General features: G+C 41.6%; 1 protein-coding gene across 1 annotated transcript in view; it reads left to right on the plus strand.

Moving 5' to 3' along the window:
* Positions 1–20,146, plus strand: part of brox (BRO1 domain and CAAX motif containing) — a 31,588-nt gene extending 11,442 nt beyond the window's left edge. Inside the window, exons 8-13 of the mRNA XM_079831951.1 lie at positions 420–509; positions 6,126–6,211; positions 10,630–10,711; positions 12,366–12,516; positions 16,727–16,886; positions 19,921–20,146. Of these exons, the coding sequence (XP_079688077.1) occupies positions 420–509; positions 6,126–6,211; positions 10,630–10,711; positions 12,366–12,516; positions 16,727–16,886; positions 19,921–20,007 (656 nt within the window). The 3' untranslated portion in view covers positions 20,008–20,146. The remainder of the gene's footprint in view (positions 1–419; positions 510–6,125; positions 6,212–10,629; positions 10,712–12,365; positions 12,517–16,726; positions 16,887–19,920) is intronic.
* Positions 20,147–21,048: the final 902 nt, after the last annotated feature.

A 21,048-nucleotide genomic window follows, 5' to 3' on the forward strand; every position in this document is an offset into this window, starting at 1 on the left:
TGTGTGTGTGTGTGAGTGAGTGTGATGGGTAGGTTTAGGTGTGTGCGTGTGTGCGTGTGTGCGTGTGTGCGTGTGTGTGTGTGTGTGTGTGTGTGTGTGAGTGTGTGTGTGTGTGTGTGTGTGTGATGGGTAGGTTTAGGTGTGTGCGTGTGCGTGTGTGTGTGTGTGTGTGTGTGTGTGTGTGTGTGTGAGTGTGTGTGTGTGAGTGTGTGTGTGTGTGTGAGTGAGTGTGATGGGTTGGTTTAGGTGTGTGTGTGAGAGTGTGGTTTAGGGATAGGGTTATTGTGAGAGGAGAGAGTATACAGTTTGTACAGTATAAAACATTACGCCTGTGGAGAGTCCCCATAAAGAACCAGACATGTGTGTATGACGGTTCGTGTGTGTGTATGACGGTTCGTGTGTGTGTGTGTGTGTTTTAGTGACCATTGCCAGAGCCATCGAGCTGAAGCACAACGCCTCCCTCATCGCAGCGCTGTCATTCGAGACCGCAAACTTCTACCAAAAGGCCGGTAGGTTTACTACTGTCTGATCCTCCGTCTGCTTCTCTCTGTTTAAAGGGACCGTTCTCGCAGAAATGTTGTGTTATCATTTACTCATTTTCCAAGAGTTTCCTTCTTCTGCTGAACACAAAACAAGAGATTTAATCAACTTGATCAACAATAAACTGTCGACTTCTATAGTAGGAAAAGTCAATGTTTGGTTACCAACATTCTTCAAAATATCATCTTTTGCAGGGCTTGACATGAACGCTTGTCCGGGACAAGTGGATTTTTTGAAGGGGCAAGTGAAAGAGAATTTTACTTGCTCGACCGGACAAGCTGATTAAAACGTCAATAACCAAAATAACTAGGGAATAACCAAAATGCAAGAATAATTCTGCATTCATTAGTGTAAGTGGCGGTCGATAGTGGATTATAATATATATTGTATAATGAACTGACGGTAAAAATTTTGCGCTGTCGACTATAGGGTTGGGAACCGAGAACCGGTTCTTATGCAGAACCGAAACTGATTTTTGAAAAATACCAGAACCGCGCGAAATTCCTAAGTTTCGGTTCCGAAAACGGTTCTGGTGCAATGTGTGTGCGAAGCGCTGGAAGCGTATCCTTTCATAGCGAGTGACAGCCAGTGTTGCCAAGTCCGTGGTTTTCCCGCGGAATTGGGCTACTTAAACACTGTTGACGCGGGCTGTGTTTCATGTCCGTTTCATGTATCACATAATACCCAATTAGGCTATGTGATATTTAGCCCCGGAAATGCGAATTTTACCGGAGAAGCCCCCCTGAAACGCAATTGGGCTTGTTTTGGGCTAGTTTTGAGTAGCAATTGTGCGGGTTTTGTTGTGAAAACCTGGCAACCCTGTCTCACCTCATGAATCATGAATCATCATGAATATTAATTACGTTGCCTGCCGCTTCCAGACCAGGAGTGCAACGCAGTTCAGTTTTAGCCCTCGCGCTACACATTTACGGTTTTGCGTCAGATATTTTCTCGTTGACCACCAGCATGGCGAAGAGAAAGTCACAAGTATGGATTCATTTCCAAAGAATGAATGATAATGAAGCAAAATGTAACACATGTGAAAAGTTAATAACATGCAAAGGAGGCTGCACTAGCAATTTGACAAAACATTTGCTACAGCACAGAATGCCTCAGGGCTTATACCAGATTTATAGTGAAAGGCCTATATATATATATAATATAATATATATTTGTCAACCGTTGAGTCACCATGGTTTAGGTGAGCGTTTAGGCACAATTACCTTTGTAATGCTGAATTGCAATATTATTATTTACAAGTTCACTGAATAACTGAATTACTATTAAATTAATATACAACTAATTAATAAATATAACTAATAAATATAATCTATAACTTGGTTTTATTCAGAGACAGAGAGATAAAATGTAATAAGACAATTTCAGAGGTGTTCAATTGAAAAAAAATGTGTTGCAAGAATGGCTTAATTAATACTGTAATATATGTACAGTACAGGACTTTTTTGACATTGCCAACCTGTAAATTAATTTTAGAGAAAGTAATAAACACAAAATGGATTGTTTGAGTTGCGTATTGTGCCTTTTTCCTTTACCACTATTTGTTTAATAATTTTAATGGAACCGGAATCGGAACCGGAATCGTTAGGCGGAACCGGAACCAGAACCGGAACCGGAAAATTTCTCACGATTCCCAACCCTAGTCGACTAGTGATAGACCGATATATCGTTTTACCGATATTTTCCCCGATATTTAAGCATTTTACCATAATCGGATATCGGTTTTGTAATACCGGATTTACCGATAAACATTTTGAGAATTGCACGCAGGATCGCCATTACAGCGCATCTGAGGCGAGATGAGACAACGGCGCGCACAGGTAAAGTACACTTGCCTGCTTTTCTGTAATTAGTAAACTTTATTTAACAGAAGTCATTAATACACAAATTAGATGTTACATAAATGCCTGAAATCTAGCTGGTTTATTCAGGATTTGATGGATTATATGCCTCCTCTCTTAGAGATAAACTCACAGAGTCACGTAAAATAATCTGTCAAGTCCTGTCCAAATACAGATGCAACTTTGCATGAATTAAATAATTCAGCCATGAATGAGCACATGTTGGAAATAGTTTAATTCTCTCTCTGTTGTCTCTGCTCATCATTCATCTCGTGAAGTCGTCTGTGTTTCGGGTTGATGCTCAGGAAATGCTCCACCGCAAATAACTTTAACAAGATTCACTTGTTTAAAACACCGTAATTAATTATATAAACAATTACTTAACCATTAATTCGCTAATAAACATCGAAGTAAACAACTCTATTATTATCTCTGCGAACGATCGCAGTTTAAGTAGTTCTGCGTAAATGCATAGATAAACATCAGTTTGTCAGCAGATATTTCATAATCTAGAACGATAAAATCAATCATAATTCTGATATAACTTAACATACCATTTGAGAAATGCAATAAAATACGATGTTTTGTTTTTTAAATTCCAGAGAATATTATTCAGTTATTTAACATTATCCAGCAAATTATTCTTCACTCTTTAACCTATTAAGCAGTTTATAAATCTAATAAAACTGTAGTTTAAAATTAAGTGTTACATTTCGGAGCTATTTATGAAAACAAATGAAACAGGCTTATGGGGCAGATGCTGAAAGACTCTGTTTTCTGCTCAACTACATTACGCTACATTAAACAGCAATGCACATTTTTTTCCAGGTGGTTTAGATTGTTTGTTTTTGTTTTCTAATTGGTTAGAATAACTTTTATGTGCTTTATTTATTTTACCTTTTTTTCCATCTAATTGAAGATTTAATTTTTTAAACAAAAACAGTTTAGCAACTGTGCACTTTTTTTTTTTTTTTTTTTTGCACTTTCAGACCCCTCTATTTATTGGTGTATAAATAAGATTTGTTTTGTTTTCTATGCAAGGAGGGAGTGATTGCTATAAATAAAATGGTTTGTTCAGTGGTGTTGTAATCGTGTCAAAAACAGAAGAATAACAGTAAATAAATATCGGTTCTGTATGTCGGTTTTCGGGCACATAAAAACAAAAATTATTGGTATCGGTTCTAAAAATCAATATCGGTTGATCACTACTGTTGACGCTCGCGCAGCCTCTCGAGGAGAAATCGAAACAAATGAGCGCCGCTCACACAAAGAAACTCAGTCAACATACACGGTTAAAATGACAAATTGTGGAGTTTTTATATTTATAACATATGATACAGTTAAGCAACATCACACGAGCAAGAGTGCTGTTGTCCTGAATACCATCACGACTGAACATGACACTGATGTCATATGACAGTTCCATAAACAATTAATTAACATTCAGTCACTTACATTTTAGATGCAATATTGAGCATCTTTGTTCTATTTCAGCAGCAAAAATAGTTCCAAACAAAGATCACAGCAGAACCATAACGCATCTCACAGCATGAGTGTGTGTTACTGACTGATTCAGTGTTTGAATGAATCTGTTGAATCTAAGATTCAATGACCTATTCATAAACGACTGCCTCATTCTTGAATGAATCATCCATTTGAATGAATCGACTCAATGACTCACTCATTAAAGGGTTAGTTCACCCAAAAATGAAAATTCTGTCATTAATTACTTACCCTCATGTCGTTCGACACCCGTAAGACCTCCGTTCATCTTCGGAACAGAAATTAAGATATTTTAGTGTAAATCTGATGGCTCTGAAAGTCCTCCATTGGCTCAATGGCACCGTTCACTCTCAAGACCCTTAAAAGGCACTAAAGACGTCGTTACAAAGTCCATCTCACTACAGTGATTCTACAATAACTATGAATCGGCGACAATAGTTTTTGTGCGCAAAAAAACCCTAAATAACGACTTATATAGTGATGACGATTTCAAAACAAAGCATCATGAAGCTTCGAAGCGTTATGAATCACTGAGCCGAATGATGATTCGGATCGCGTGTCAAACTGCTGAAATTTGGAGATTCAAACTGCTGAATCGACTCACTGATTCATAACGCTTCGAAGCTTCATGAGGCCGTGTTTTGAAATCGTCATCACTATGTAAGTCGTTATTTAGGGTTTTTTTGCGCACAAAAACTATTCTGGTCACTCCATAAAGTTATTGTAGAGCCACTGTAGTGAGATGGACTTTGTAACGACGTCTTTAGTGCCTTTTAAGGGTCTTGAGAGTGAACGGTGCCATTGAGCCAATGGAGGACTTTCAGAGCCATCAGATTTCAACTAAAATATCTTAATTTCTGTTCCGAAGATCAACGGAGGTCTGACGGGTGTCGAACGACATGAGGGTAAGTAATTAATGACAGAATTTTCATTTTTGGGTGAACTAACCCTTTAAGACGGTCACATGCTGCCACCTACTGGCGGTTTAGTTTCATGTTTAAACATTGTTTCCAACATTTCTTATTTGTATATTGAAAAATCTACAAATATACAATATATTTTCAGTGTAAATTTGATTGGTATAGCCCTATAGGGTCTTATTCTAAATTAATTTATAGATCAAATTTAAGAATATAAAATGAAAGCTGAAGCATAGCCTATATTTAATAAGATTATGGAAATAAAAGGTAAAATATCAAAGATATGCAGATTTAAATATGTCAAAGCTGATTGAACAATGGTGAGAATATTGCTTCAGAATAAATTATATTTACCACAAAAAAAAAGTAAATCTGTCATTCACTTGTCCTTTTTTAGGACAAGCACGTGAACAGGCTTAATGTCGAGCCCTGTCTTTTGTGTTCAACAGAAGAAAGAAACTCAAACAGGTTTGAGGTTGAGTAAATGATGACAAAATGCTTATTTTTGGTGAACTTTCCCATGAATTCTGCATTATAATTTGCCTGTATTTCCAAATTTTGGGGTATATATTTATAATATGTTATATATTCACAAGTGACACATTTTTAACGTTACAATTATTTATATTTCAAACTTTCTATTCATCAAAGAATCCTGAAAATCTATCTTATTTTCCACAAAAATATTTTCAACATTTGATGATGATAATAATAATAAATGTTTCTTGAGCAGCAAATCCTCATATTAGAGTGATTTGTGAAGGATCATGTGACACTGAAGACTGGAGTAATGATGATAAATTCAGCTTTGATCACAGGATATAAATCATAGTTTACTATATATTCACAAAGAACACAGTTATATTAAATTATAATAATATTTCACAATATTACAGTTTTTACTGTACTGTTAAGTACATTAGCTCACATGAATTAACAACAATACTTCTACAGCACATATTAATCTTAGTTATTTAACTAACTTTTACTAATACATTAGTTGTATCTGTTAAGGTTAATAACTGCACTATGAACAATTGTTCATGCTTGTTGTGCAAATGATGATTATATCTAAACAAATGTATCAAATAATGTAAATGGTCAAGCAGTCAGTTGTCAAAATAAAATAAAAAATGCATACACAAGAAATATTGATTTGAATTGAATAGGATTATGTGAGAAAGTGCAGCGGGACTCATGAGAGCATTTGTTTACAAATATTAATAAAATACTTCAGAAAGCCGTATAATAACTTGCATCACTATACATCATTTAAAAGATGATTTTTCATATTATTTTTCAGATCACACTCTGAACACTTTGGACCCAGAATGCAGCAGTAAATGGAAGAAATACCTGCAGCTGAAGCAGCACTTCTACATGGCTTATGTGAGTCCATCTGAACCAAGCGGCTCCTCCCGCAGTTTCTCTTGAAGCCGATACGGAAGTGACTTACACTGTAATTCATGGACTGTCCACTAGAGACAGACTCTCATTGAGCTCATGTTAAAATGCCCAACTTTACAGCAGAAGAACACATGTTTACAGTCTGGGACACATTGTGCTTTTGGTCTATACGGCTAATTTTGCCCTTCATGACGACTGTGAGGGGGTGAATTTATTTATAACTCTTTCGTTTACATTATATAACGCCTTAAAGTTCTGCATAATTAAGGGCGTGGCCACTTTGAGTGACAGGTGGATTGCCGTTTATCTGCTGTCTGTTAGGGTGCGTTCACACTTGTCATGTTTGGTTGGATTAAAACGAACCCTGGTGCGTTTGCTCGGTTAGTGTGGTTTATTTGAACATATGTGAACGCCAGTGTTGGGGGAAACGCATTACAAGTAACTTGAGTTACGTAATAATATTACTTTTTCAAGTAACTAGTAAAGTAACGCATTACTTTTCAAATTTACAACAAAATATCTGAGTTACTTTTTCAAAAAAGTAACGCAAGTTTCTTTTCCACATTTATTTGACTGACAGCTCTCCTGCCCCCATGTTGTGAAAAATAAGTGGAGAGGTGTGTGTGTGTGTGTGTGTGTGTGTGTGTGTGTGTGTGTGTGTGTGTGTGTGTGTGTGTGTGTGTGTGTGTGTGTGTGTGTGAACATGATGGTTATTGTAGTTCTAGACTAAATGTGAGCATTTATTTATCTCACTTGCACAATAAAGATTCTGTTCTCCTCAAAATGAATAAAATCAGTCAAATGCAAAATCAGAGTACTCAAACCTCAAATATATAAATGTTAAATAAAACTAATATTTTGATGCATTTAATCTACCTTTATTGACCAATGTCTTGCTGCTGACCTTTGATGATTCAGTTAAGCCATGAACAAAAATAACTAGATTTTTTGTTTTTATTGGTAAAACGTTTTTTCTCCTGTGTCCTATTCTCCATTATCCAGAATGGCAGCACATTTTTACCTCAGCCTGAGGCTTATTATTTCAATTTTGGTATGAAGAGGTCTTTACATTTGCACAAAAAATGACTTTTTTTGCTTTTAAAAAACAAAACAAAAAAACAAGCCCAGCCCAGGTGAGAAAAAGTAACGCAAAAGTAACGTAACGCATTACTTTTCTTAAAAAGTAACTAAGTAACTCAATTAGTTACTTTTTAAGGGAGTAACGCAATATTGTAATGCATTACTTTTCAAAGTAACTTTCCCCAACACTGGTGAACGCTGCCATCCCAACCCTGGAGCACACTAAACATGCTGAGCGAGACGCTAAAAAGACGGGTCTCAGGCCGCTTCCAAACCAACTCTGGTGCGGTTCGACTGATATATGAACGCAACAAGGACCAAAGACATGTAAACGGACCAAAAACAGGACGTGATGTCACAAGATGCGACGCTAGTCGTCAGCTGATTTGACGACGCGGAAAGATCGGTGTATCCACAATGAGTAGAGGGCAAACGTGGAGCAGCAAGAGGTAAAGCCTCATCAATAAATGCAGATCTGCGTTTCTGCACACCGGAGGAAATCCTGGAGCTGTTCTGAATGTGTTGAGCATTTGATGAGCTCTTCGTGAGTTCTCTGGTAAATATAAAACCATATGTACACGCATAAGATGATGGCGTTTAATCAGCACACAGCATTGTTTTGAATGTTCGGTGAGCAGCTCCGTCGCGAAATATACGTCATAAAAGCCGACCAATCAGGTTGTGACTGTATCCCTATGCCTTTGGTTCGGTAACTTTAGGTTCGCTGTTAAAAATGCCAGTGTGAACGCTAAGCAGACCAGGACTATATGTTGTGTTTTTGGTCCGGACCAAACTAACCGAACTACAAGTGTGAACACACCCTTAGGCTGCGTTCACACTGCAGGCTGAAACGACCCAATTCCGATTTTTTTGCCCTTATGCGAACTGTATCTGATCTTTTCATGACAGTCTGAACGACACAGATCCGATCTTTTCAAATGCGACCCAGGCCACTTGGGTATGTGGTCCAAATCCGATACATATCCGATCTTTTGAAATGCGTCTTCAGTCTGAACTGCCAGGTCACATGTATCCGACCCGCACGTCGTTGATACGCGACAAACGTCATCATTGTAACTCCCGTTCCTTACTCCAGTCCAGTGGTGGCGGTAATGCACAAGAAATAGTTGCTAACCGCCAATAAAAGAAGAAGTACGCACCTGTTGCTAGCCAATACACTCCAACTCCAACGCGTTTCTGCACTGTTATGGGCCGGCGCAGACGTGTCTCTTCCCGTGACAAAGTTAGTTGAAGGCGCTCGCAAACATAATTGAAGGTGGATCTGGTCATTCTGAAGTTACTGACGAATTGGGTATCAGTAAAGCCACTCACATCAGTATCCCACCACTCCTGGCTGCGACTCCGCACACACACGTTTCTCTGTACCGACGTTGCTACCACTGCTCCACAAAACGCCATGGCCAAAAACCTTGCTCTCCTCCTCTTTTTTAATTTTCTTCTTAACATGAGAAGGTTGTAATGGTGCTGGCTCCGTTGCGAAAATAACTTTAATAAAGCTAAACGAACTCCAATGCTGACACCCATATTTGGCTACTTCCGTAAACAACAAGTGACGTCGTTGACCGTTGAGTACTCTTCTGCGCATGCGGGTCACTTCTGGGTCATTTCACGTTCACACAGGAGATCACAAAAGGTCGCATTTAATTGGAAATGTGAACGGCCTTGCAAAAAAATCGCATTTTTTCAAAAAATCGGAATTGAGCATTAAGCCCTGCAGTGTGAACACAGCCTATGTCATCGCGTTTTAGTCGATCGGATCACGAGTAGACGAGAGAGACACATTCCCGTTTACACCTGGTGTTTTAATCCGTCTCTTTTGTCCACTTTCATCCTCTTCTTTCCTGATTTCTTCGAGGGGCGGGTAAATGTGTGGGCTTTTTCAGATCTTTCCATCTAATGGGAAAAAAATAAACGAATGGTCAAGAGCATAAATCAGGGATGGTGAGAGAACATTGTGCTTGGTACATTTTTCGTCTTCAAACCAAACTTGTGTCTTCAGCCGACAAAGTTTAAATCCTGTTTGTCTAGCTTGTGCCCCATAATATTAATGCATTCGGTCAGTAGGCGGAGAGTAGATGTCTTTTAGTGGCTGTTTGACCACATGAGCGTCTGCACTACGAAAGTAATGTGTTTTCTTCTACCTCTGGAAGTGGTGGAAAGTGGACAAGCTCAAAACGTTTCAGACTCTGTATTTAGTGTTGTCCACTTGTGATCCGATCGCCCAAAACACATCTTAATACCAAGTGTAAACAGGGCTTTAGTGTGTCCCGTGTCTGTGATCATTTTAAATGAGATTCTCAAGTAGTCTAATAATAATGTAACGTGCCACTATTATGCTTTTCCGGATATTACCTTTCATGTCGTGTGTAATAGAGCTGTTTGTGAAAGGCAAAAGGTCTGCAAAGATCACAGTGCATATAAATGGAGTTATTGTCTCCCAAAAGAACAAAGCGATTCTGAACCGCCAGAAATGAGTCAATAATTCCATTTTCACTTCCTGCTGAACCTATGTAGGTTTTTAACTCATTTGCATAAACCCAGCCTACATCTTCATTGGCTGCTGGTGAACAATGTCTACTTTGTCCCGCCCACAAACACTGTAGTTGTATCTGAGACTGGACGAGTTTGGTTTGTGTTATTCATGCCGAGAAGACGCTGTTTTCTCAACCAGTCACAACAGACAATGGGCCCTCTGACCAATCAGAGCAGAGCAGCTCTCAGAGAGGCGGGGTTTAAAGAGACTGAATCATTTGTTTCACTCTGTAAGAAAAAGGGCTGATGCTGCAATGGATATTATGAGAAAATGAAAGTGTTTTTGACCTTTGATGCATGTAAATCTATTGTAGGAGACATCAAAGTCCCTTTAAGACAAGTAGTTTCACTCGGCGGCCATCTTTGAAACGCCTCTCGAGTGCAGCTCATGTAAATGGGGAGACATCAAATTCTCCAAAACTGTTCGCCAAGCTTACAATTAAATAGATTTTTTAAATTTGTTTCTATAGCAACCGGAGCTTCTAATGGCGGCTGCGCTGACACGATGACTTTACTAATCAACGATTGGCTCTTTCATTTAGAAGGCGGGGCTTATTCGCCATATTGGGCGTTGCACTTTCTCCCATTCAAAAGCAATTAGAGTGCACCTATATGTAAAGTCTTTGGAGACATTCAATATTGACCCAACTAAATGTTTTTATGTTTAAGGCGGGACTTTCTGTTAGTTTGAAGAATGGCAGACGAGTGGAATGTTTGGATGTGATCAATATTTTCAACATTTCACTGTATGATTGTGTGATTTGCAGGCACACTGCTATCATGGACAGACTCTTCTAGCGGGGGATAAATGTGGAGAGGCCATACGATCCCTGCAGGAGGCTGAGAAATGTACGCTAATAATCAATCTCTCAGTAAAATATCAGACTTTTCAGTCAATTATGATGTACACTCACCTAAAGGATCATTAGGAACACCTGTTCAATTTCTCATTAATGCAATTATCTAATCAACCAATCACATGGCAGTTGCTTCAATGCATTTAGGGGTGTGGTCATGGTCAAGACAATCTCCTGAACTCCACACTGAATGTCGGAATGGGAAAGAAAGGTGATTTAAGCCATTTTGAGCGTGGCATGGTTGTTGGTGCCAGACGGGCCGGTCTGAGTATTTCACAATCTGCTCAGTTACTGGGGTTTTCACGCACAACCATTTCTAGGGTTTACAAAGAATGGTGTGAAAAGGGAAAAACATCCAGTATGCGGCAGTCCTGTGGGCGAAAATGCCTTGTTGATGCTAGAGGTCAGAGGAGAATGGGCCGACTGATTCAAGCTGATAGAAGAGCAACTTTGACTGAAATAACCACTCGTTACAACCGAGGTCTGCAGCAAAGCATTTGTGAAGCCACAACACACACAACCTTGAGGCGGATGGGCTACAACAGCAGAAGACCCCACCGGGTACCACTCATCTCCACTACAAAGAGGAAAAAGAGGCGACAATTTACACAAGCTCACCAAAATTGGACAATTGAAGACTGGAAAAATGTTGCCTGGTCTGATGAGTCTGGATTTCTGTTGAGACATTCAGATGGTAGAGTCAGAATTTGGCGTAAACAGAATGAGAACATGGATCCATCATGCCTTGTTACCACTGTGCAGGCTGGTGGTGGTGGTGTAATGGTGTGGGGGATGTTTTCTTGGCACACTTTAGGCCCCTTAGTGCCAATTGGGCATGGTTTAAATGCCACGGCCTACCTGAGCATTGTTTCTGACCATGTCCATCCCTTTATGGCCACCATGTCCCCATCCTCTGATGGCTACTTCCAGCAGGATAATGCACCGTCACAAAGCTCCAATCGTTTCGAATTTGTTTCTTGAACATGACAATGAGTTCACTGGACTAAAATGGCCCCCACAGTCACCAGATCTCAACCCAATAGAGCATCTTTGGGATGTGGTGGAACGGGAGCTTCGTGCCCTGGATGTGCATCCCACAAATCTCCATCAACTGCAGATGCTCTCCTATCAATATGGGCCAACATTTCTAAAGAATGCTTTCAGCAGCTTGTGGAGTCAATGCCACGTAGAATTAAGGCAGTTCTGAAGGCGAAAAGGGGGTCAAACACAGTATTAGTATGTGTTCCTAATAATCCTTTAGGTGAGCGTATAGTTGGGTATTTTAGAGAACATTTTGGTGACACTTCACAATAATCTCAACATTTACTAAAGCGTTATTAAGATCAAAAGCTGTTAATATTAGTTAATTTACATTAACAAAGGTGAATAAATGCATTAACTAATGACTCATTATTGTGAAGTGTTAGCCATATTTTATATTCAAAGATATTGTGTTATTTTTAGCATTGATAGTAAAGAAAGGAACCCTGTAATGCTTCAATCATCTTCATAACTGGCTTAAAAGGTTGATAGTGTGTATTTGCAAAATGATGTTGTAATGTCTTGTAGTTTCTGATTATTTACAGCTGTTAATATTTAAATCTCATGTGTGAAATCCTTTCTTCTGATGGTTGTAATGGCGGCAGGTTACTCGCGCGCTGAAGCCTTGTGTAAAGAGTACCGTCAGATGAAGGGTCCCGGTAGCACCGCCAAACCCTCGGAGCAGCTCTTCTTCAAGAAACTGGGCTCGTTCATCAAAAACACCCTGGAGAAATGCCAGAGAGAGAACGGCTTCATGTGAGTCAGCAAACACACCCGGAGAAAATATCACACGCTTTACGTTAGGAACGTTTAAAGAGGACCTATTATGAACTCTCTGAAACGCCTCCATTGTTGTCTTGAGCTTCTTCCGGGAACGAACACCTCACAATATTCCTCATTTAAATAATTCATAGGCAGAATAAAGGGGCGGGGCCTGGATGAGTTAGTAGTGTGTTGAAACTGGCGGTTATGGGAAGGAGTGGGACATTTCCCAAATACGCTGGAAACACTTGACTAATCACAACACACTGCTCCAGCCGACCAATCAGAGCACAGTGTGCTTTTCAGAAGGAGGGGCTTCATAGACATGGGCGTCACTAGGCTCTTTTTAGGGGGGCTTCAGCCCAAATGTGTGATTAACCTTTCAAACATATGAAACTGGCGGGAGGCTTCGGCTTCCTCCCGTCTTTTATGCTGCCTCCATGTGCTATCGGAAATTTCCTAATTCCCACTTTAGAAGTCGTGATTACGAGCTTGTTGCATTCAAGTGCTTTGTTGTCGGAGTGAACAGGAATCATGGTGGTGTGGAACCGGGTTATTATTGCCTATTTATTGGTAAAATCTTATTAAAACCAACATCATATGTAGTCTCCCATGCACCGACAACCGTATAAACATCCTAGATAGTCCGCTTTCTGCCTATTCTGTAATTTCAGTCAAATGCAGGCTGTGTACCAAACATACAATACGCTTCATATGATTACTCTTATATGTAAATATGCACTACATTAATGTCAAGACAAGACGACCTAGCTGTTTTGGGGTAAAAAAAAACAATAAAACCACACCTGCCACAAGCAGTAGTTCTTCCCGCCACCATGTTTAAAGTTTATGGCACGCCCATCTCGGGAATTGGGGTATCAGAATTATTTCCGAACTTACTAGTGGTAAACACGTCATCAGAGGGCGTTCATGTGCAATTTTTACCTAGGAAACTCGTATTTACGATAATTCCGATAGCATGTGAAGGCAGCATTAATCTGCGTTAATCAGCGTTTTCTTCAATCAGAAGCAGAGGTGTGTGTGTTGATCTGAGCCTCATTGGTCTGTCACTGCTCGTCAATGTCAAAATATTTGAGAAAACCAATCAAATCAGAGTAGGCGGGCTTTATGTACGCACAGATTCTGCTGAGGCTGAGCACGAATTTTCAGCGCGACTCGACGTCAAGTGCGAGATATGTAGCTAAACTAAACATTTAATATTTGACAGCTGCTTCTTTAAGTCAGAAATGTTAAACAAATGAGAAAAATATTCAGCCAAATTAATAAACTTTTGTCTAATGTCTAAATATGCCTATGTAGCTAATGTCATTTATAATATAATTAACGAACAAAAAATATTAACAAAGCCGTTTTCTTCAGATGAGGCCTAAGATTAATAGCAGAGGCGTAGCAAGCTTTTCAAAAGTGTGGGGGATGGATGTGGTTTGTTTGTTAACAATAAAAACGATGAATATAATGACAGAAGGGTACAAAATGTATAACATACAAGATATATATATATATATATATATATATATATATATATATATATATATATATATATATATATATATATATATATATATACATATATACATATATACATATATACATATATATATATATATATATATATATATATATATATATATATATACATATATATATATACATATACATATATACATATACATACCTCTTTTTAACCACAGTGTTCGGTTCGGTTAGGTTCGGTTCAGATGGCTTGTCACATCAGTTTTTTGCTATTCTATTCTTAGGCGACGGGAACAGAAAGAGGTTAAGGAGAATTTTTTTTTCAGAAGACTTGAAAAACCTTACTTAAACTTAAAACTTTACTTAAAAAAACCTTGTACACATTCCTAGTGTATAGTATATTATAAAATAAATATATATAAAGACTTACACTGGCAGCTCAGCAGCATTTAAGTATGAAATTTAATGAATAAATGTAAAAATAAAACACTACATAGACTTCACTATAAAATATACATTGATTCCTATTAAAGCTACTGTATTAATGTTTTTCAGTCAAGAACAGAGAGTGCTTTTCTATGTCTTTTGTAGTTTTATTAACATTAAAGTCCATAGTAGGAAATAATATGGAAGTCAATGGCTACCATCAGCTGTCTGTGTTCAAGAGAAGAAATTAAAACAGGTTTGTAACAACATTAGATGAGTAAATAATTACAGAATTTTAGAGGTGAACTGTCCCTTTAAGGACAGCGTGTTCACTATAGGCTGCGCTGCTGTCAATTTAAGACCTGCGCGCATCTAATATACAGACACGCGAATTTACTTTCACTTTACACATAACCGAATGTGTTTGTTAACCTTGTGTGTATTTGACAGTATTAGCACAGTAAAGGCCTGTACACACCGGGACGAATATCGCGCGCGCTTATCGCCAGCGTTTTTCGTGCCGTTTTTCGTTCACACCCAAGCGATTGTCACTGGCGCTGCGCCGAGTGAACGTGCACATTCAGTCGATGCGCTCCCGGTACACAAGATGGTGCTGCGGCACTTTAAGCCTCTGACACTCGCTTGTCACACAGAAGGAGAAGAGAGACAGTATTTACGTGCTTGCCAAAACCATAGACATATTATGTATATGGACAAAACCATTCACACACTTTTTGCTAACTGGCAAGCAGCATTAGCAGTTCATCTTCTTCTTTGTCTACTTACTACTTCTTCGTCGTATCAATGTGTGCTCGGCAAGACTGTTTTGTGCTTGAGCGCCACCAAGTCGTGTTTTACTGTCACTTCAGCAGCTCCAGGCACGTGAACAAAAGCACTGATCTCATTGGTCGGCCAGTTTTTTACGCGCCGCGTCAAAATAAAAAAACGAACCGAGGCGTTTTTTTAAAAATGACGCTTTTACGCCTGGCGTTTTGCGCGTCGGTGTGAACACTCACATTGGCGCCCATTGTTTAGTCCCGAGGCGTTAAACGTCGGCGATAAACGCGTGCGAAAATCGTCCCGGTGTGAACAGGCCTTTAGACTACTTAGTCCAGTAATCAAGAGTTTGACAGGCTTTTAGTGCGCGCGCTCTGTGCGTTAAAACGGTAGTACATAAGCATTTGTGAATTACTATAGTGTTCTGTGATTATAACTCCCTGACTCCAGCATTGCAAGCGTGTCTAGCACTGTGTATAGTGATTAGATATTTGCTCATATCAGCGCGTAGACTCACAGGCACACTGCAAAAACAAAACAACAAAAACAACGCAATTCATAAACCTTATTGAACCGTGAATGCCGTACCGAACGGTTCAATATTATAATGAATATTGTGGCATCCCTAAAGCGTTTGTGCAAAACTGCGGGAAAACTGCAGAAAAACTGTGGGTGTTGAACCCTCTCACCGAGAAAAGTGTGGGTGTTAAAACATCCACATCCCCCACGGGTGCGACGCCCCTGATTAATAGTAATGAATGTGTGCATATTGTAAATTAATAATTCCATGTGTAGCTCTCGGTAAATAAAAAAGTTAAGCTTTTTTCAGCTTGTATTGGGCATAAGATTAGTAGCTAATGAATGTGTGCATACTGTGAATTAATTTTAATAAATTTAGTTACCTAGCTTTCCTGTTAGCCTTCGGAAATGATTCATAAAACATATACATATCAGTTAAACATATGTTTACTTTCTTCACTGACAAAAATGGAAAAACTTTATCAGTCATATCTGCCCACTGACATTGTTTTCAAGCTATTGTTATTACATTTTTTGGCGTTCAGAACATCTTAAAATGCTCATATGTAGATCATAGAAATCAAAAATGTCTCGAGGGGCTATACCCCCCAAACCAAATAATAAACAGCCAATATCCTAATATGCATACTAATAAGCTAGTTAATAGTGAGAATTGGACCCTAAACTAAAGTCTTACCAAATTTTTTTTCACACCCTCACTGTGGGCTGAGCCCCCCTAAAATGAAAATCCTAGAATCGCCCCTGTTCATAGAGACAGGAACTAAACAGAGCGTTACTGACAGACTGCGAAGAGAGGAGCCGCAACAATAGATAATATGAGGGAAAAAAAATCAACATTCAAGCAGGGAGAGCCTGTTCTAGTTGGGTAGACTTTGAAAAAGGGGCATAATCGGTCCTCTTTAACATGCAAAGCTACAATACGATACAAAAGCTTCCTATAAAACTCACGGCTGAATGTCTCTGTCAGTTACTTTCATAAGGTTCCCGCTGAAGCTCCGGCTCTGGAGTTGAAGGCCAGTTATGGTTTGGCTGAACCGACTCCATTCGAGCTCCCGGCTCTCAGCGCTCAGTGCACACCTGAAGTCTACGCCACCTTTGACCTTACCAGAGGACCGAAAGACGACAAGGTGAGGAGATCTTTCCCTTCACACCAATAAGAGCACTTAAATAGTGTATATACACCAATCAGGCAGGTGAAGTGAATAACACTGATGATTCTCTACTGTTAGTGGGTGGGATATATTAGGCAGCAAGTGAACATTTTGTCCTCAGAGTTGATGTGTTAGAAGCAGGAAAAATGGGCAAGCGTAAGGATTTGAGCGAGTTTGACAAGGGCCAGATTGTGACGGCTGGACGACTGGGTCAGAGCATCTCCAAAACTGCAGCTCTTGTGGGGTGTTCCCGGTCTGCAGTGGTCAGTCTCTATTAAAAGTGCTCAAGGAAGGACCAGTGGAGAACCGGCCACAGGGTCATGAAGGACCAGTGGAGAACCGGCCACAGGGTCATGAAGGAACAGTGGAGAACCGGCCACAGGGTCATGAAGGAACAGTGGAGAACCGGCCACAGGGTCATGAAGGACCAGTGGAGAACCGGCCACAGGGTCATGAAGGAACAGTGGAGAACCGGCCACAGGGTCATGGAGGACCAGTGGAGAACCGGCCACAGGGTCATGGAGGACCAGTGGAGAACCGGCCACAGGGTCATGAAGGAACAGTGGAGAACCGGCCACAGGGTCATGGAGGACCAGTGGAGAACCGGCCACAGGGTCATGAAGGAACAGTGGAGAACCGGCCACAGGGTCATGGAGGACCAGTGGAGAACCGGCCACAGGGTCATGAAGGACCAGTGGAGAACCGGCCACAGGGTCATGAAGGAACAGTGGAGAACCGGCCACAGGGTCATGAAGGACCAGTGGAGAACCGGCCACAGGGTCATGAAGGACCAGTGGAGAACCGGCCACAGGGTCATGAAGGAACAGTGGAGAACCGGCCACAGGGTCATGAAGGACCAGTGGAGAACCGGCCACAGGGTCATGAAGGAACAGTGGAGAACCGGCCACAGGGTCATGAAGGAACAGTGAAGAACCGGCCACAGGGTCATGGAGGACCAGTGGAGAACCGGCCACAGGGTCATGGAGGACCAGTGGAGAACCGGCCACAGGGTCATGAAGGACCAGTGGAGAACCGGCCACAGGGTCATGGAGGACCAGTGGAGAACCGGCCACAGGGTCATGGAGGACCAGTGGAGAACCGGCCACAGGGTCATGAAGGACCAGTGGAGAACCGGCCACAGGGTCATGGAGGACCAGTGGAGAACCGGCCACAGGGTCATGAAGGACCAGTGGAGAACCGGCCACAGGGTCATGGAGGACCAGTGGAGAACCGGCCACAGGGTCATGGAGGACCAGTGGAGAACCGGCCACAGGGTCATGAAGGAACAGTGGAGAACCGGCCACAGGGTCATGAAGGAACAGTGGAGAACCGGCCACAGGGTCATGAAGGACCAGTGGAGAACCGGCCACAGGGTCATGGAGGAACAGTGGAGAACCGGCCACAGGGTCATGGAGGACCAGTGGAGAACCGGCCACAGGGTCATGAAGGACCAGTGGAGAACCGGCCACAGGGTCATGGAGGACCAGTGGAGAACCGGCCACAGGGTCATGGAGGACCAGTGGAGAACCGGCCACAGGGTCATGGAGGACCAGTGGAGAACCGGCCACAGGGTCATGAAGGAACAGTGGAGAACCGGCCACAGGGTCATGAAGGAACAGTGGAGAACCGGCCACAGGGTCATGAAGGACCAGTGGAGAACCGGCCACAGGGTCATGAAGGACCAGTGGAGAACCGGCCACAGGGTCATGAAGGAACAGTGGAGAACCGGCCACAGGGTCATGGAGGACCAGTGGAGAACCGGCCACAGGGTCATGGAGGACCAGTGGAGAACCGGCCACAGGGTCATGGAGGACCAGTGGAGAACCGGCCACAGGGTCATGAAGGACCAGTGGAGAACCGGCCACAGGGTCATGGAGGACCAGTGGAGAACCGGCCACAGGGTCATGGAGGACCAGTGGAGAACCGGCCACAGGGTCATGAAGGACCAGTGGAGAACCGGCCACAGGGTCATGGAGGACCAGTGGAGAACCGGCCACAGGGTCATGGAGGACCAGTGGAGAACCGGCCACAGGGTCATGGAGGACCAGTGGAGAACCGGCCACAGGGTCATGGAGGACCAGTGGAGAACCGGCCACAGGGTCATGGAGGACCAGTGGAGAACCGGCCACAGGGTCATGGAGGACCAGTGGAGAACCGGCCACAGGGTCATGGAGGACCAGTGGAGAACCGGCCACAGGGTCATGAAGGAACAGTGGAGAACCGGCCACAGGGTCATGGAGGACCAGTGGAGAACCGGCCACAGGGTCATGAAGGACCAGTGGAGAACCGGCCACAGGGTCATGAAGGACCAGTGGAGAACCGGCCACAGGGTCATGGAGGACCAGTGGAGAACCGGCCACAGGGTCATGGAGGACCAGTGGAGAACCGGCCACAGGGTCATGGAGGACCAGTGGAGAACCGGCCACAGGGTCATGGAGGACCAGTGGAGAACCGGCCACAGGGTCATGGAGGACCAGTGGAGAACCGGCCACAGGGTCATGGAGGACCAGTGGAGAACCGGCCACAGGGTCATGGAGGACCAGTGGAGAACCGGCCACAGGGTCATGGGCGGCCGAGGCTCATTGATGCCAAAGTTCACATTTTTCAACTCGGGCGTCAAACGTCAAAAGCACCACTGGAACTGGACGCGCCTTTCCATTGACTTAACATTGAAATCACTCGCTCCTGATGCTCTATTTGCGTTTGGTGTGAACGCAGCATGAGACACACGACAGTTCTGCTCTGGATTTAGGGAATATTTTCTATTGGCAAAATTGACCAAAAACAATATTAACTTCTTATTTATTGAACTGTCGTATAAAATCAATATCACATTTGCACTCGGGACAAAAACAGCACTTGTGTGATATTGCCCAACTATATCACTCATAAAGGGGCATTTCCCCCTGATATCTTGAATTTTAGGGTCATTATAAATGTATGCTGTTGACTGTCCCAATGTCCAATTTTTACATCAAGCTATAAACTATTATTTCTTCCCTCCTTCTAGGCGAAAGCGAAGCACGATGAGGAGATCAAGCCAGTGAAGGAGCCGGATCTGAAGCCGCAGAAAGACACAGGCTGCGTTATCTCATAATGCCACAGATGACCTCTAGAGGAGTCTGTGATCTTCAACCTGCTCAAATATATAACAATATAACATAGTGATGATGATGATGACGATGATATAACCGTGGCGTCTGTCTCGTGCTCGGATTCTGTTTACGGTGTTTAATCTGCAAACGACAGATGATCTAGAGTTAATAACCCAGACTGAATCTGAACTAAAGCACCATTTGATTATCTTTCTGTAGCATTATACAGATTTTATTGAGATTTTTAAGGGTCCAATGATTAGAGAATAACTCCAATAGGTCACTAAATTCAGTTTTTTTCTCTCTTAATGTTTATAATGTGGCTCTATATGTTGATGCCGGTTAATGATCCGTCGTTCAGAGCGAACCCTAATGTTTAACAGTCTTTAAACTGAGTTTCAGACAGAAATATCATATTTCACCCCGTCTAAAGAAATGATTTTTGCATAAAGACAGTAAAATAATTTTAAGACCATACATTTTCTGCATTAAGAAAATAGGCTATATATATATATATATATATGCACACACACATACACACACCCTACAGTGAAATATATAGATATATTAAATATTATAATTTTATATAAATAATATGTATACATTTCACTGTTGGGGGTGTATACATGCATTGTTTAAAAAAAAAAAAATTATATATATATACTCTGTAGGTGTGTGTGTGCGTGCGTGCGTGCGTGCGTGCGTGCGTGCGTGCGTGCGTGCGTGCGTGCGTGCGTGCGTGCGTGCGTGCGTGCGTGCGTGCGCGTGTGCGTGTGCGTGTGTCTGTGTGCTTGTGTATGTGCGTGTGTGTGTGTGTGTGTGTGTGTGTGTATTAACCCAACTTTGGGTCAAAAATTGACAAATCCCACCGTTGAACTAAAAACCCAATGGTTAAAGTGGCTGAGTTTGTCCATATTTGACCCAAATTTGGGCTGAAACAACCTAGTATTTAGAGAGTGTGAGTGTGAGTGTGTGTGTGTGTGTGTGTGTGTACATTAACCCAATATTGGGTCAAAAATGGACAAATCCAACCGTTGAACTAA

This window comes from Gobio gobio (genome assembly GCF_949357685.1).
Source record: "Gobio gobio genome assembly, chromosome: 12".
NCBI classification, from domain to species: domain Eukaryota; kingdom Metazoa; phylum Chordata; class Actinopteri; order Cypriniformes; family Gobionidae; genus Gobio; species Gobio gobio.